General features: G+C 41.3%; 1 protein-coding gene across 3 annotated transcripts in view; it reads right to left on the bottom strand.

Moving 5' to 3' along the window:
• XPNPEP1 (X-prolyl aminopeptidase 1) overlaps positions 1-17,615 on the bottom strand; it is a 66,298-nt gene that overhangs the window by 23,443 nt on the left and 25,240 nt on the right. For all 3 annotated transcript variants that reach the window (XM_043986949.1, XM_043986948.1, XM_043986950.1), the window contains 7 exons: positions 15,415-15,478; positions 13,991-14,095; positions 10,706-10,798; positions 10,104-10,247; positions 6,964-7,059; positions 4,763-4,844; positions 4,089-4,299 (listed from right to left, as the gene is read on the bottom strand). In XM_043986949.1, coding sequence (XP_043842884.1) covers positions 4,089-4,299; positions 4,763-4,844; positions 6,964-7,059; positions 10,104-10,247; positions 10,706-10,798; positions 13,991-14,095; positions 15,415-15,478 — 795 coding nt within the window. The remainder of the gene's footprint in view (positions 1-4,088; positions 4,300-4,762; positions 4,845-6,963; positions 7,060-10,103; positions 10,248-10,705; positions 10,799-13,990; positions 14,096-15,414; positions 15,479-17,615) is intronic.

Here is a 17,615-nt window from a genome sequence, read left to right as displayed (position 1 = left end):
CTAAGGGGAAACATAACTGCCTTCAAGTCTTGAAAAGCTGGCATGTTGGAAGAAGGAGTGGATTTGTTCTACTTGGTCCCAGAATACAAACTAGAGGAGCGGATGGGAATTACAAAAAGCCAAGTGTAAGCTCCATGTTAATAAGGAAAACCTTTCAAACAACCAGAGCTATGTGAAGACAAAAAGAGCTTTCTCAAGAGAGAGCTAATTCCATCTCAGGGAAGCTATTTAATTAAAGCCTGGATGAACCCTTATTGAATATGTAATAGTAGGGATTCTTTTGATAAAAGGTTTGAACTAGATGACTGATAAAGTAACTTCTAATTCTGGAAATCTCTGACTCAATCCCTCTTGTTTGTTGGGGTTTTTTTGTTTGTTTGTTTTTGATGGGGCAATGAGGGTTAAGTGACTTGCCCAGGGTCACACAGTAAGTGTCAAGTGTCTGAGGCCGGATTTGAACTCAGGTCCTCCTGAATCCAGGGCCAGTTCTTTATCCAGTGGGTCACCTAGCTGCCCTCTCAATCCCTCTTTAATCAATGTACCAAGAGGCATGTAAGTACCTACCATGTGCCAGGCACTGTGCTAGGCACTGGGAATATGACTACCCAAAAATGCAATCATCTCCACTTTCAAGGAGCTTACATTCCATTAGGGGTAGAGAGAACAGATGTTACTTACCCTAAAGCCAGCTCTCTGCTAGATTTCTGATTGCTAAGAGTCTATCTAGGCATCTAAAAGATCCCCATGATGATCAGTTCAATGAAAGACCACATCTGATACTTATTTCTCTACCAGTGTGAGCCTTTTTATCAATGCTCAGAATAGAATACTCTCCCTAGTCCCAGGAACCCAGTGTTGGTGGGGACGTGCCAGCAAGGCCTCCTATTCTTGTCTTTTCTTTCCCAGAAATAGCACTATAATTGGTGAACCACATCAGATACTGATTATTGAGGACAGACCATAATAATTTAGGGGAAATTCAAAAATTAGGCCCATGTAAATTATGAAAAGAAAAAAAATTCCTCCTTGACATTGTCCAAAGTAAATTATAATCACAGAATGTTAGCATTTCAAAGACTTCAGGGTCTTCAAAAATCACCTAGCCCCACATTCTCACTTGGATGGCTTGTCCAAAGTAAAATTAATTAATTAATAAAACAAAATGAATTTTAAAATAAATAAAGCAAGAACCAGATCTCTCAAATGTCAGTTCATTACAGCTTCCACAAACTATTATACTTCTTTTTCTCATCCAAAATGCTACATAAACCTGAAAGAATTAACTATCTCATATCCCTTGTAGATGCCACTACCATCCCTTACCCAAGAACAATGAATACCTTTGTTTAAAAAAAAAAAAACCTTTACCTGACAACATCAAATTTGAATCGTTATTCTTTTTTATTTTCACCAAAAGGAAATTAGCTTCAGGAGGAGAGTTCTAACACATTAGAGTGGAATAAGATATTTAGTTGGCACAGTAGGTGTCACTATTACAACAGGAAAAAATATTCTAATGGTCACAAAAGGGATCAAAAGCATAACACATACCACAATAAATAACTTTTTTTTTTATGTTTTGGGGTTTTTTTTTGGTTGGGCAATGAGGGTTAAGTGACTTTCCCAAGGTCTCACAGCTAATAAGTGTTAAGTGTCTGAGGCCAGATTTGAAATGAAGAACTTTTTTTAAAGAAAATACTTCATAGGTCTAAGCAATAAAGTGCTTTTTCAAGGTTCCTCCTAACAGGACCACACTGCTTTACCATGCCCTGAGCCCTTGAATCAATCCCCTGCCTCATTATCCTATTACTTCTCATCCCTCTCCAAACCCCAGCCCTGGCTTACATTTCCACCAATTTTTCCAGATCAACTCTTTCTTGAACTCTATTGAACACAGTGACCATTCTAAACTTCTTCTCAAGATACCACTACTGTTCTTCATTCCCTCTCAAGCAAGGGCTCTGGCCTCAAACTTCACTGGGCGGGGAGAGGTCATCCTTCATTAGCTCCTTCTCTTCCCAATCCTCCATTACCTATCAAATCAACTCAAGTGTCTTTCCATACACCCTCCTCTTGCTTCAAACTCAGAGAACGAGATAATTCTTGTCTTTCCACTACCAACCTCTGGATTTGTGTACTTAATCTTATCCCTTAATCCAGTCTTCAACCATTCTTTGCCCACTGATGCTTTTCCTTCTGCTTTCAAACATGCATGACTTCTCCCATCTTTAAAAAACTGATTTGACCCTACCATCCTCCTCAGAGCATTGTCTGGTATCTTTCCTCCCTTTCACAGCCAAAGTCCTAGGGGAAAAAAAAATCTCTCTACATTGTGTGCCTACACTTTCTCACCTCCCACTTAATTCTCACCCCTTTGTATTCTAGCTTCTTCTTCCTCCCCAAAGTCTCCCAGGTTCTCTTTACTCATCAATCCAAATGCCTTTTCCTAGCTGTCATCCTTTCAGCCCTCTTGACAGTGTAAAGTTGACAATGTTGATCAATCCCTCCTTCTGAACAGTCTCTCATCTTTGGGTGTTTGTGATACTGCCCTGTGGTTTTCTTCCAAGCTGCCTCATCTTCTCAATGTCCTCTGCAGGATCAACATCCAAGTCTCACGCCATCCCTCCATGGGTGGGTATTCACCAGGAATCTACCCTAGGTTCCCCCTTTTTCTCTTTCAGTGCTTTCTCTCAGTGATCTTATCTGCTTCCAAAGAATCAGTTAACATCTCTATGCAGATGACTCTGCTAAATGCTCATTAATTCATTCATTTCATTTCATTCAGCCCTTATCCCTCTCCAAAGTTCCATCATTAACAACTGCCTGCTAGATAACAAATCCTGGATGTCCTATAGGCATCTCAAACTGATCCTGTCCAAAACAGAACTCATTATCTTTTCCTCTAAACTCATTCCTCTTCTAACTTCTCTATTTCTTTTTCTTTTCTTTTTTTTTTTTTTTTGCTGCACAATGAGGGTTAAGTGACTTGCCCAGGGTCACACAGCTAGTGTTAAGTGTTAAGTGTCTGAGGCCAGATTTGAACTCAGGTACTCCTGACTCCAAGGCCAATGATCTATCCACTGCACCACCTAGCTGCCCCCTAACTTCTCTATTTCTATCCTTCCAGTCCTTCCAGTTGCCTAAGTTTGCAAAGTTGGAGCTGTCCTCAAGTCTTTTATTCTCTCTCCTCTACATCCAACTGGTTGCCAAGTCTCAATCATTCAACCTCCCCTAAATTTCTCTCCCCCATCCTTTTCTCTTTTTTTTTTTTTTTTTTTGGTGAGGCAATTGGGATTAAGTGACTTGCCCAGGGTCACACAGCTAGTAAGTGTTAAGTGTCTGAGGCCAGATTTGAACTCAGGTCCTCCTGAATCCAGGGCCGGTGCTCCATCCACTGTACCGCCCAGCTGCCCCGCTCCCCATCCTTTTCTCTTTACTCAGACAGTCCTGCTACAGATCTTCCTCACTTTTTACCTACACTATTACAACACCTTTCTAGTTGGGAGGCCTGGTATTGCAATATCTCTTCTAGTTGAGGGTCCACTGAATGGGTCTCAACCTAGAGTCCAGAATTCACTCATTACCCAAGTTCTAATACTCTGTCCACTTAGCTCACAAACAGCACTAAAACCTTTGCTGACTCCTCAGTCCTCTCTAGAGCTGTCACTCAGATAACAAGGGCCTGGCAAAATACATCCTCTTAATCCTGGTCCTTTTCAAAAGAAAAGGTATGCTTGCAAGTGACTCCTTCACAGGGTTTGTGGCATTTCCCTATTCCTAGACAGAAGCTTTTGCTGGGAGGGGGGGGGCAATAAAGGGAGAAGGGACAACAGGAGAGAGGGTTGTCACAAGCCCAGGCTTCCAGGCTCTTCCTCCCCTTTCTCCTTTGAATCCACTTTGTTTCTAGAGAAATTGGGCAAAACCATCATTCTGATCTGACAGTAGTTTCCAAAGAAACTGATGACTAGACAGCAGGGGTAAAGAGACAAAGGGGCTCAGTTCCAACAGGAACTACTGGAGGTCAGTCACCTGAGAACAGTGGTATAACTTGAGGGATGGATCCAGGACTGCAGGAAAATGACACCCACCTTGGGAATGGCCTCGCTCACAGCATAGCTGGCTTTGTCACTGATCCACACCTTGTCCTTTGGGGAGAGGCCAGTGCAGATGGCCTTGAGCTCAGTCAAAATGGATTTGTAAGGAACCACCTGGACTTTGAACTCGTCTGCCAGGCTGGAGTTAAACAATAGATGCTCCTTCACATCAGGTGCTTTGGTCCGTTCTCCATCAATAAAAAGCCTGAGAAGCAGGGACAAGAGACAGAACGAGGGAGACAAGGAAGGAGGGAGGGGGAAAAGAGACCAGCTATAAGCCAACAGAGAACACAGCCAGAGAACACATCCGCCCCACAGAGGGTATAAAATACCACTCCTTGCATCCTTATTATTGCTTATGGTTTAGGGGACTTTATCTTCCTGACAACTGAAGTAAAGCCACAGATGGTTTTATACAGCCTGGGGCAGCAGAAGGAAACCATTCCAAACAGGCAGCAGCCCAGAGTCCAATGGGGCTGGCAGGGAGAGAGAGGCCAAATAACCCAGCTCCTTGGGGAAGGAGAGCTTTGCCCATTTTACCTGACCATGTTTAGCATGTCCCTAGGCAGTGTTTATACGGCCTTGTGCTAAGGCAAGCAGGGGGGCAGGAAGGGCAGGCCCAGGAGGAAAACAGGAAAGAAAAGTGAGTAGCCATGTGCTGTATTCACCTGATTGTGTCTGTTCCTATGATCGCATAGGAAAAAAATACTGGGTTGTGCTCCACGTCTGATCCCCGGAGATTGAACAGCCCTGGAAAATAAAACAGAGGGGGCCCCCATTACCTACCTAGCAGGAGATCTGAAGTCATTGCCAGGACTGGGAAGAGAAAAGGGCTCAGGGACTGGCAGCCAAAGTCCACAGAAAAAGAAACGCACAGGTCAAGAACTGCCTACGGTCCATGCCAACGCATTGTGACTCACTGGGAGCTTTTTTTTTACCACAAGATGGCGCCCAAACTGTGTCTCCAGCCAGAAAGTTCACAGACTCCAGGGGAGAGAGGGATGGAGCGCTTGTAGGGAAATCCTGCCAATGCCTGACAAACAAAGACAGCTAGAATGACTAACTCCCTTCCTTGCTCGGCTTGGTGGTACCCTCACCCCCAACTCCTTTCTTTGCTCTGCTTGGGGGGACTCTAGGAGACTATCCAGGCTCACAAAGGAAAGCCGAAGAAGAAACTCCAGCAATGGAACAGGGTAGGAGTTTTCTCCCACCAGTGGAAGAGTGAAGTCATAGAGAGAGGCTCCTGTGTGGTGCAATGAGGCCATAAACAACCTCTGGGGAAAACAGCAAAACAAAGCGACACACAAGGGAAGCCAAATAAGGGCCTTCCTGTAAATTTCAATGAGTCCCAATGAGAAGTGCTTCCCTGAAAGCAGTGAGTCATAGCTATAGTAGAACAGGAATGAATCTAGAAATCAGAAGTACCACCCCAGGAGCTCTTTGTGGTACTGACCACTGGCGAGAGCCTGCCTATCGTGCTCTGCCTTCTGCCTGTCCAGGTGGGCCATCTCTTGGCTTCATTTTCCTCCTTTGTAAAATGAAGGACATGAAAGAGATGTTCTCCAAAGTCCATTCATACTCTACATCTTTAGTGTCCTTTAAAATGAGGTTCAGTTCAGTGGCTTTTCAGTTGTGTCTGACTCTTCCTGATCCCATTTAGGATTTTCTTGCTAAGATACTGGAGTGATTTGCCATTTCCTTCTCCAGCTCATTTTACAGATGAGGAAACTAAAGCAAACAGGGTTAAATGACTTGCCCAGGACCACACAGCTAGTAAGTATCTGAAGTCCGATGTGAACTCAGGAAGATTTAGTCTCTCTGACTCCAGGCCCAGAACTCTAGCTGAGGAGCCTAGACTAAATGACCATTGAGGTCCCTTTCTGCTCTCAACAGATTAAATTATGATCCTGTGGTAAGGTCACTTTGCACATTAGAGCCATCTCAAAGAATTAAAGCATTCAATAGTTGGAAGAGATCCTACGGCCATACATGGATTGGAACAGCTGTAACATTTCCAACGAGTGGTCATCCATCCTCCAAGGAGAAGGAACCTAGAACCTAGCCCATCCCACCTGGAGATGGCTCTAATTGTTACAAAGTTTTATTTTTTTTTCCTGACACCACATCTAAATTCACCTCTTTACAACTTCCACCTACTACTCTAACAATAATGTAACTAGGCCAGCAATTTTGTAAGAGTTTCCTAATTGCAGAGGATGAAAAACAGGTATAGATGTTCCAGAGACAGAAGGAGAGAAAAGAGAAATTTCTCTTGAGATCAAGATAAAAAGTAAGCTATCCTCCTACTTGGCAGAGAGCCAGAGAGAAAGCAAATGGACCTTATGAGATCCCTTCAAGTCATAACCTAGATTTTGGGAAGCACAGACTCCAGGATCAGACACAAGCAACTTTAGAGATGAAAACTGACAAATTCCTATTACAGGTAATAGATTTAGCCAGAGGTCTCTGTTTCCTGTGGGGTAAATAACTGCCTAGAACACTTGAAGGAAATGGTTTAATATGGCCTACAGAGAGGACAAAGAGTCATTTAGAACATTTAAGCCATACTTTTTCATCTTTGGATCCTTCATCCAAGCAATTTCTAATAGTAGGCAGATATCGCTCAATCACTCACCTGGTTATTCTTAGTTTCTGAATTGTAATATTAATCCTTCATAACAATAAATTCCCTCAGGTCTCCCCCACCATCCAATCTTAATAGACATCTCTTGTATGCATTTGGTACTGTAACTGAACCATTCTTCATTCCACAGCCTCTCAGTGAGTAAAATGATGTGAGCAAAGAGATTCCAGAGAACCTACAATGAGATCAAGTAACACACCCAAACAGTGAAATCAGAGTACTCACATGCAATCTCATCCAGGGCAGTGACCACAAACCACACCACTTTTCTCTCCGCCATTTTCACTCGAAGGTCAGCAACCTTGTCCTTCCAAGATACACCTAAAATAAACAAAAAAACAAAAAAAAAGCAGTTGCTGCCCTAGATTTGGAAATCCTCTCAAAGCAGAAGTGCTGCCATAGTCCAATAAAGTCTACTCAACTACAAACTCCATAGGGCAGAAAGAGTACCATATCAAATCTTCACAACTCTACCAACATCCAACAAAATTTAAATTGTGTGGGGAAGAGAGCCTTTTTCTTTTTTATCCAAGAAAACAGGAAACACAGATTCAAGTGATCCCCTTCCTTTTCCATTACCCACTAGCTGTACAACTTTGGACAAATCAGTGAAGTTTTGTGATACTCAGTTATACTCATCTATAAAATAAGGGTAATATCTGAACGTTTTGAAGGCTAAATGACAAATTGAGGTCTGATCTAGCTTTAACCATCTTTATGATTTCCGTCAAGACCGCTACTGATGATAATACATTGCAGGCATCTCAAATAGATAGCACTGGGAGAAGGTGGGGGGAAGGAAGAGAGGGTGAGCAAAACCAGAGTCAGGAGGTATGGCTTTAAATCCTCTCTTAAAATATCTGAGCCTGGGGCAGCTAAGTGGCACAGTGGATAAAGCACTGGCCCTAGATTCAGGAGGACCTGAGTTCAAATCCACCTTCAGACATTTGACACTTATTAGCTATGTGACTCTGGGCAAGTCACTTAATCCTCATTGCCCTGGCCAAAAAAAAAAATACACACACACACACACATATCTGAGGCTTAAAAATAAGGGTTCTCATATACAACTGTAATGAGGCAGGAGCATATTACTATGGAAAGAACACTATCTCTAGTCAGAAGACCTGGGTTCAAATCTCAACTCTAACACTTCTACGTATGTGACCTTAAACAAGTCAATTAACCTCCCTGTGTCTCTTTTGCCTTTTGTGGTATACCTAGCACTAAAGTATAGTGCCTGGCACAAAGAAGGTACTTAGTAAATGTTTATTAACTGACTATGAAGCCAAAGCAGGAATGATGTACTCAAAGAGAGGAGAAGGGTAGAGTTTAAGTTTATTGTTTATCCTTCAATTTCAAAGAGGACCAATTACTTCACAAGGGTAATGTCTTGACTTGCATATGAACTGGATTAAAGTGAGGCAGAGTTGCCCATTCCACTAGAAGATTTCACATACATGGTATAGACATCCCCCTAACTCACTGAAGGGTTTGAGGCCTGTCAGTTACCCTCAACCTGGTTTAGCTCCATCTGTCAGGCCATGGCCATTGTGCCTGATACAGTTTCTTGAAGCCACCTTACTTAAGTATGACATACACACCAGCTATGGTCATCTTCATCCATGGGATTATAGGAGTACTGATTTCATATTAGAAAAGGTCTTGGAATTCATGTAATCCAAACACCTCAGATTATAAAGGAGGAAACCTCTAAGATAAACTGAAAACCTTTGGAGATAATAGAAAACCAATGAAGTTTATTGTGTAGGGGAAATGGCATGGTCAGATTTATACTTTAGGAAAAAAATCACCTGGCCATTGATGTGAAAGATTGATTGGAGAAGGGATAGAACTGATACAGGAAGCCCAACCAGGAGTCTATCACAACAGGACCCAAGGTAGGCATTCACATTTGGGAAAAGGAAATGGAAGCAAAAAATGTATAGAGGTAGAAATCATAAGATTTAACTGATTAGATGAGGTGTGATAGGAAATCAGGAGTTGAGGATGACTCTGAGATTAAGAACACGAGTGACTAAAAGAATAGTTATGCCTTACTGGAAATAGTGAAGTTTGGAAGGAAGAGGACAAAAGGCTGAGGAGAGGAGAGGAAGTAGAGGCAAGCAGAATAAACTGCTTGAGTTTGGCTATGAAAGGGAGGAGCAATATAGGGCAATAGTTTCAGGGAGTGTGTGAGTAACTACAGTTAATAATTCCTGGTAAATTACTCTGTTAAAAGCATAGCTCTTCCTATTACTCAGGTGCACAGTCAGACGTTGCAGGCATCTGCACCTCTCAAAAGGACTAGCCACAGCAAAACAACAACAATAACAATTCCCCAGGAACTCCCCTTCCAATGCAAGGAGTTTCCTACAAGCCCCCAGCTTTGGGATTTGGGGCATCTGTCAATTCTGGAAGGAAAATCAACTCCTGGCATCTGTCACTACTTGCCAATAAGTTTGGTGTTTTCCAATGGGGAAGGGATTTGGCAAAAAAAAGCTCACTACTAACCCCTCTCGATCCTTTAAGCTGCAGGACCACTGGTGGGAGCCCAGGCTCCAGAAAAAAAAAAATTCAAAGCATGAAGAGAGAAAATGTCAACCTAACCCTGTGTCACTGACCTTGTACACCAAGTGCCTAAGGAAGAAGCTGGGGGGTTCCACCAGCCTGACAAAATGATGCTTTGAAGATCACCTCTGGAATGCTTTATAAAACACTAGCCAAGAGACTGGTCTTCCATACTACCTTCCCAGGACCCCTTCTGGGCAGTGTGCCTAAATTCCACAAGCTATCCCTCTCTCTTAAAATTTCATGGCTAAAATTCCCTCCCCTACAGCTTGAGTCTCACTCCCTTGGTGCTATCTCATATCCAAACTTTACCTACAAACTTATCACTCACTACCTACCAACACCTACTAACCACTGACTAGCTGTAAGGACTACCCCCTCCACCACCACCACACACACACACACACACACACACACACACAAAGTATCCAGCTCACAATCTAAAATCTGAAGGAAGAAAAACAGCAAATAACAAAATATCACTTTAAGAGAGGCCGGGAAAATTCTCAGCTCTGCTCCCTAAAGTAAATAAATTAGAGGGGCAACAGTTAGCAACTCAGAACTAAAGAACATTGCCTTCAGAACAAGAAGAAAGAAAAGAGCTATTCAAAAGAGTTTTGTAAGAATAAACCAAGCCTCATTAAGTGGCATTACAAGCTGAATGGAACCATTACTTTCATCAAATGCCACATCATGCCAAGAGAGAGGAAAATCTCATGACAGCTCAAAGGAACCTTAATGTAGATGATGGAAAAGAGGGGAAAATGTGAAGCAGGAAAATCCCATTTACTAACCTGTATAATCCAGGCCCAGGGTTAGGAGAGGTTTGCAGGGGCGCTGGGGACGATCTGTCCAGATCTTGTCAACAAGATTCTCTTTGACAGGGATGAGATGGTGACCCGCACCTCTCAGGACCTTAGCCATCTTCTTCCATTGATCTAGGAAAACCAATTGAAAACACATTAGAGCAGAGGCAAATTGCCATACCTCTTCCCAAGATATTGAAAAGTTAGTTCCTCCAACCTTTCTCAAAAACCAGAAATGTGGAGAATGTGGAGAAGGAACCAACCACACACAGAGTTGTCCTTTTGATTTGATCTTTACATAGCATTACATATGATATGGGCAAAAGACCACTGTATAGGGAAATCACAAGAACCAGGTTTTTAACATGGGTCTTCCTCCCCAGACCTCAAATTCCTCAACTGTGAAATGAGGCAAGTGATTAGTTGATCTCTAAGGTCCCCTTCAGCTTCAGAATGCTATAATTCTGCTGAAACACAAACCTACCATTCATCAAGGCACATATGTCATCCTGTAGCATCTTAGAAAGAAGGCAACATTCTAGCAGGCACTCTATTGCCAAGGCTAGATAGAACAGATCATATTCACTAACCTGATGGAATGATCAAAGGGTCCACACCAACCTTGGATCCTTCAGGAAGTACACTCACCAACCAGTCCTCCTGAGTTGGTGTGTCCTTCAGACCTGGAAGGACAGGCAAAAATAATTCACAATTAGACTAAGATCATCCTATCCCCTAAAAAGAGACTAAATACTGGTGATCCTATGGCAGGGTCTTAATTAATCACCCTCCTCATTAAAAATTATTAGAATGGGGCAGCTAGGTGGCACAGTGGATAGAGCACTGGCCCTGGAGTCAGGAGGACCTGAGTTCAAATCCGGCCTCAGACACTTAACACTTACTAGCTGTGTGACCTTAGGCAAGTCACGTAACCCCAATTGCCTCACTAATTAAAAAAAAATTTATTAGAATGCTTTAGGAAATTTGAACCTTATTAAATCAAGGAAGATCATGAGATGGCTTTGCAGGAAGTTAATAAGATAAATATGGAGCATAAGAGAATTCAACTAGATGACAAATCTTACCACCATACCATCTCCCCAGCAAATACCAACCTTATTTATTCTGGTGGGAAATGCTTAGGAAGATGGATAAATAGTATCATCCATGTAACCTCAACAATCCTAATTTATCTACTATTGAACAGAAGGAAGATGGTAAATTGAAGAATAGGCATCTATCAGGAACCAGGGCCCATCCACCATACTATTTTGCAAACAATCAGAACATGTGAGTGGTTACAAATAAAGACTGTTATCTGGAAGGAATTCTGGACAGGGTGGGGCTGAAGCTAACTTCATCATACCTGTATTGAAAAGAGACATTTTAAAAACCAGCAGAGGTGTAGAGACCACCACAGACATTTCTAATAACCCATATAATTTGAGCCCAAGTGACATCCTTAACAACATAACTAAGATTCAAATCTCTCTTGGAAATTGGTGAAAGACTATTTCTAAGGAATGGGCTGTAAAAAAACAAAGAAAGTTCCTTAAAAAAAAAAAAAAAACCTAGTGTCCTTGATGTTAACAACTCAATCTGTTGCTTTATTCTTTGCTCTCCACCTCTTCCTCCTACCCTACCCCTGCCTTTTTTTAAACCACCAAGCCACTTATTAGTCAATTTTTCTTTGGACCTTTAATTCACAAGGAAAAGTCATGTGATTTCCAGAAATAGAGGGCAAAAGGTTTCTCTTTGGGCAAACCCCAGGGGGAACTCACAGTCATTGGCTGGCCAAATCCAACCTATTATGGCTCTACCCCCAGACAGATCAAGTCAATTCTGGCAGAAGCCCAGCTGTCATTGTTCAGTCATTGAATTCCCCAGACTTTTTACCCCAGGGTGTTTTGCGTAAGAATTTATTTTCCCTATTATTCTCCTCTAAGGAACTAGAAATGTCAACCATTTCTGGCCTTTACTTTCCACATCTTTTCCTAATTTCTATTCCCAGCATCACCTCTCCTTTAGCCAAAGAGGGACCTCTTTTCCCATTTCCATGTTGGTAAGAGTGTTTATTACTTTACACAGAGAGACAAGGGAAATCCTTCAAATCCTGCACTGATTTGGCCTCAATGACACCATATGGACTTTGAATTCATTACTCCAGATAAGGGAAGGAAACTGAGTACATCACACCTCTGCTTCTGATATTCCATGACCCTAAGGGTCTGCTACCTGATAGATTCCAAAAGACTAAATCTGGGCCTATATACCTAGTAGACCACCATGTGCCCACTTAAGTTCTCAATAAGTAGATGACAGATGACCACTTGGCAAGAAAACCCCCCTACTACTCTTCCTTGGGGGACCCTACATCACTACTTCACACTGAGGAAAACCATCATGATACTATTGGTACATTCATTGAATGTTTGACATTTTCTAATCTATATCCCCAAATATGCAATACTTTCTAGCCTTTGTACCATCGTCAATGCCATTATCCATTCCGATTCCATCTCCATCTTCATCTCTTACAGTTAATATTTTCTACCTATCCTTTGAGACTATTCTCAAATTTGACTTCAACATGAAGCCTTCCTGGTTTCTTCCAGCTAAGAGTGATCTCTCCTGCCTCTGAACATACAGAGTATTTTATTTTGTATTTCTCTGGAACACTTTTCATATTGTTGTTACATTGGGTATGTTTTAGCTCCCTTAAGAACACTATGAGGGGGGCAGCTAGATGGCACAGAGTATAGAGTGCCAGCCCTGGAGTCAGGAGAACCTGAGTTCAAGTCTGGCCTCAGACACTTAACACTTACTAGCTGTGTGACCCTGGGCAAGTCACTCAACCCCAATTGCCTCACAAAAAAAAAAAAAAAAAAAGAACACTATGAGGGGGGACAGCTAGGTGGCGCAGTGGATAGAGCAATGGCCCTGGAGTCAGGTGTACCTGAGTTCAAATCCGGCCTCAGACACTTAACACTTACTAGCTGTGTGACCCTGGGCAAGTCACTTAACCCCAACTGCCTCACTAAAAAATAAAAAAAAATTTTTTTTTAAAAAGAACACTATAGGGGCGGCTAGGTGGTGCAGTGGATAAAGCATCGGCCTTGGATTCAGGTGTACCTGAGTTCAAATCCGGCCTCAGACACTTAACACTTACTAGCTGTGTGACCCTGGGCAAGTCACTTAACCCCAACTGCCTCACTAAAAAATAAAAAAAATTTTTTTTTTAAAAAGAACACTATAGGGGCGGCTAGGTGGTGCAGTGGATAAAGCATCGGCCTTGGATTCAGGAGTACCTGAGTTCAAATCTGGCCTCAGATACTTGACTTACTAGCTGTGTGACCCTGGGCAAGTCACTTAACCCCCATTGCCCAGCAAAAAAAAAAGAAAAAAAACAGAACACTATGAGGAGGGGGCAGTGGAGAAAGCACTGTCCTTGGATTCAGGAGGACCCAAGTTCAAATCTGGACTTAGACACTTGATATTTACTAGCCGTGTGACCCTGGGTAAGTCACTTAACATTCATTGCCCCACAAAAAAATAAAAAGAATTTTTAAAAAAATATTTTAAAAAGAAGAACACTCTGAGGAGAGAGAATCTTTCTCCATACCTCACAATCCCTAGCATGGCACCCTGAAGAAATCGATGAAAGAAACAGGTCAGTAGATGAATATGTTACTATGATCAGAGGTCAAGCTACAAAGAACAGAGCCTGCTTTACTGCTGAAACTGAGGACTAGGAAGATTTCTCACTGCCTGTGACCCTGCCTGATAAACCTTCTTTGACTGTCCCAGGGACAACAAAGTGACATTCCACTCGCCTCCTGCTGGATCTAGGCAAGCATCCGGCAGCCCCTACCCACCCATCTTCATGAGGGTCCAATTGTTGTCCATCTGCTTGGCAGCTTGAAGAAAGTAGCGTCCATCAGTCCACATGGCTGCATGCTGCTCTGTGATAATGGCTGTACCTATGCCAGAGGTGAAGGAGAACAAAAAGGAGAGAGAGTAATATTTTTTATAGACCCATTCCCAAATAAAACACAGCCATGATGAGCTTCCCAGTCACCAAAGAGCAGGTACAATTTTGTGACAAAAAGGAAAATCCATCTCCTCAAAATATCCACAGCTGCCATTATTCTCTCTGGCTCAGAGATAATCCTGGAGCTGAAATTTACTTAACCCCAGGGCCATGTTATATAAAAAGAAAAGTAAACTGCACCATGAGGTCATTCAAATTGGCACTGGGGCTAAACACTCAAAGGAGTAGATCCATAGAAAAGAACTCATTTCTCAGGATCAGCCAAAGTTTTTGTAAGTGCTAAGGAAAAAAAGAAATCTCAAAAATTGCAAACAAGGTTGGGTTGAAATTCTTGAGGCTTCTGGTCTTTCAGAGACATTAGTAAGCTACCTTAATACATCACGGAAACTGATTCATTTCTTCTACCACATACCTGTCCTAAGGGGTCTTTCAGTTCCCTAATTTTTAATCCCCTATTGGAATCTTCCTACCCAATCAGCCCCAGAGAAGAATCAAACCAGTACTACCAAGGGTACTGGGAAATCACATTCACTAATGTGAAGGGGCCCCCTAAACTTGTTCACTAACATGTAGTATTCTCTCCCACCTCTGCCCTTAGCTTGCACTGGGTGTAACAGGCTTGAAGCCATCAGCAGAGTATCAGGCATAATTGATCATTATGAGCAAAGCAATGAAAGCATTTGGAAAGGGAAACAATGAGCTAATCTGAGAGGGACTGGCTGTCTAAATCACTAGCTTGCAATTTTAACTATTTGGGGGGTCTATAACCCAAACACAAGAAGGCTTACACACACACACACACACACACACACACACACACACACACATACACACAAAATTAACAATTGAGGGCAGGGCCCAGATAGGAACCACCATGAAGTCTTGTTGTTTGTGCCTGAAAGGCAAAAGGGCCAACAAGTATCCATGTACTTGGAGTACTATACAGAACAGTTAACTGGACTGCTCTATGAACAAAAGGGGAGGGACTGCAGGGAAAGGGTCACAGAGTTTAAGGGGCACATTGAAGATCAGGATCCAATGCTAAACAAGAAGAACTAAGAGAGAACAACTGGTTTGCATATTCTTTGGGATTATGTACTGGAGCGTGTGCACATGCATGCGCATGCATGTGCACACACACACACACACAAACACACACATACACACACCCTTAGACCTGGTCCAGTGACTATCAGAGAGTGCAAAAAAGATACATGCATACACAGATTAAAGTTTGTGATAACTTACCAGCAGAGCCATCAAATCCAGACACAAAAGCACGCCTGCAGTCACAGGGGGCAATGTACTCACTCTGGAAAATAAGAGGCCACTAATTAGAGAGCACAGACACACCATGTGCAACACATAACAAAAAAATCAATTTAATCTTTATTAGACACCATCCATAGGCTCCACACTATGCTAGAGACCAAGGATGCCCCCCCCCAAAAAAACTAAAATGCATGTGTGTATGGTGTGTGGGGTGTGTGTGTGTGTGTGTGTGTGTGTGTGTGTGTGTGTGTGTGTGTGTAAAAGGTCCATGCCCTTGAAACAACTTACAATCTGGTTGAAGAGACAAACATAGCAAACACATCACAAATAGAGAATACCAGACAATAGAGGTATGCCCCAGTTAAGTTGCCCAAGCAACAAAATATCATGAATACGCTACATTGGCCTAGATCCCAATTTTCCTACATCCTCTCCAACATCTATCATTTTCTTTTTCTGTCATATTAGCCAATCTGATAGGTATGAAATGGTACCTCAGAGTTGTTTTAATTTGCATTCCTCTAATTAATAGTTATTTAGAGCATTTTTTCATATGACTATATTTCTTCTCAAAACTGCCTATTCATATTCTTTGACCATTTATCAATTAGGGAATGACATATATTTTAATCAGTTTTCTATATATTTGAGAAATAAGGCCTTTATCAGAGATACCTGACATAAAAATTGTTTCCCAGCTTTCTGCTTTTCTTCTAATCTTGGTTCCACTGGTTTTGTGTAAAACTTTTTAATTTAATATAATCAAAATTACCCATTTTATATCTATCTCATAATCCTCTCTTTCATTTGGTCATAAATTCTTTCCTTCTCCATAGATGTGACATGTAAACTCTTCCTTATTCTCCTAATGTTCCCATTTTGACCTTATCTTGGTATACAGTGTAAGATGTTGGTCTGTACCTGGTTTATGCCATACTGTTTTACAGTTCTCCCAGCAGTTTTTGTCAAATAGAGTCAAATAGCTGGTGTCTTTGGGTTTATCAAACACTAGATTACTAAGGTCATTTAGTACTGTGTTTTGTGTACCTAATGTACCACCAATCCATTTCTTAGCCAATACCAGATAGCTTTGATTACTGCTTTTTATTATTGTTTGAGGTCTGGTACTGCTAGGCCACCTTCCTTTTCAGGTTTTGTTTTTGTTTGTTTTTTAAAATCAATTCCCTTGATATTCTTAACCTGACATTATTCCAGATTCATTTTGTTATTATTTTTTTTCTAGCTCTATAAAATAGCTTTTTGGTAGTTTGGTATGACATTGAATAAGTAAATTAATGTAGGTAGAATTATCATTTTTATTAAATTGGCTTGGCCTATCCATGAGCAATTGATATTTTTGCCAATTGTTTAGATCTGACTATGTGTGAAAAGTGTTTTGTAATTGTGTTCACATAGTTCCTGAGTTTGTCTCAGCAGGTAGATTCCCAAATATTCTATATTGTCTACAGTTATTTTAAATAGATTTTCTCTTTCTATCTCTTGCTGCTGCTGCTGGGCTTTGTTGGTCATATATAGAAATGCTGATGATTGATGCGAGTTTATTTTATATTCTACAATTTTGCTAAAGTTGTTAGTTATTTCAAGTACTATTTTAGTCAATTCTCTAGGATTCTCCAAGTATACCATCATATCATCTGCAAAGAATGATAGTTATTTCCTCATTCCCTATTCTAATTCATTCAATTTCTTTTTCTTAATTGCTAAAGCTAACATTTCTAGTACAATATTGAATAATAGTAGTGATAATGGGCATCCTTGTTTCACCCCTGATCTGAGAAGGCTTCTAGTTTTATTCCCATTACAGATGTTTGCTGATGGTTTTAGATAGATACTTATTATGATTTTAAGGAAAGCTCCCCTTATTCCTATACTCTCTAGCATTTTTAATAGGAATGGGTTCTGTATTTTTTCAAAAGTTTTTTCTGTATAGATTGAGATAATTCATATAATATCTGTTGGTTTTGTTATTTATTTGGCCAATTATGCTGATAGTTTCCCTAATATTGAACTAGCCCTACATTCCTATAAATCCCCCCCTGTGTATGATCCCAGTGATATACTGCTGTAATCTCCTTGCTGATGATTTATTTTAAAATTTTGCATCAATATTCACCAGGGAAATTGGTCTATAGTTTTCTTTTTCTTTTTTGGCTTTT

Source organism: Dromiciops gliroides, chromosome 2 (assembly GCF_019393635.1).
Source record: "Dromiciops gliroides isolate mDroGli1 chromosome 2, mDroGli1.pri, whole genome shotgun sequence".
Classification (NCBI taxonomy): domain Eukaryota; kingdom Metazoa; phylum Chordata; class Mammalia; order Microbiotheria; family Microbiotheriidae; genus Dromiciops; species Dromiciops gliroides.
The sequence above is the reverse complement of the archived record's forward strand: the minus strand, read 5'-3'. Positions and strand labels throughout refer to the sequence as shown.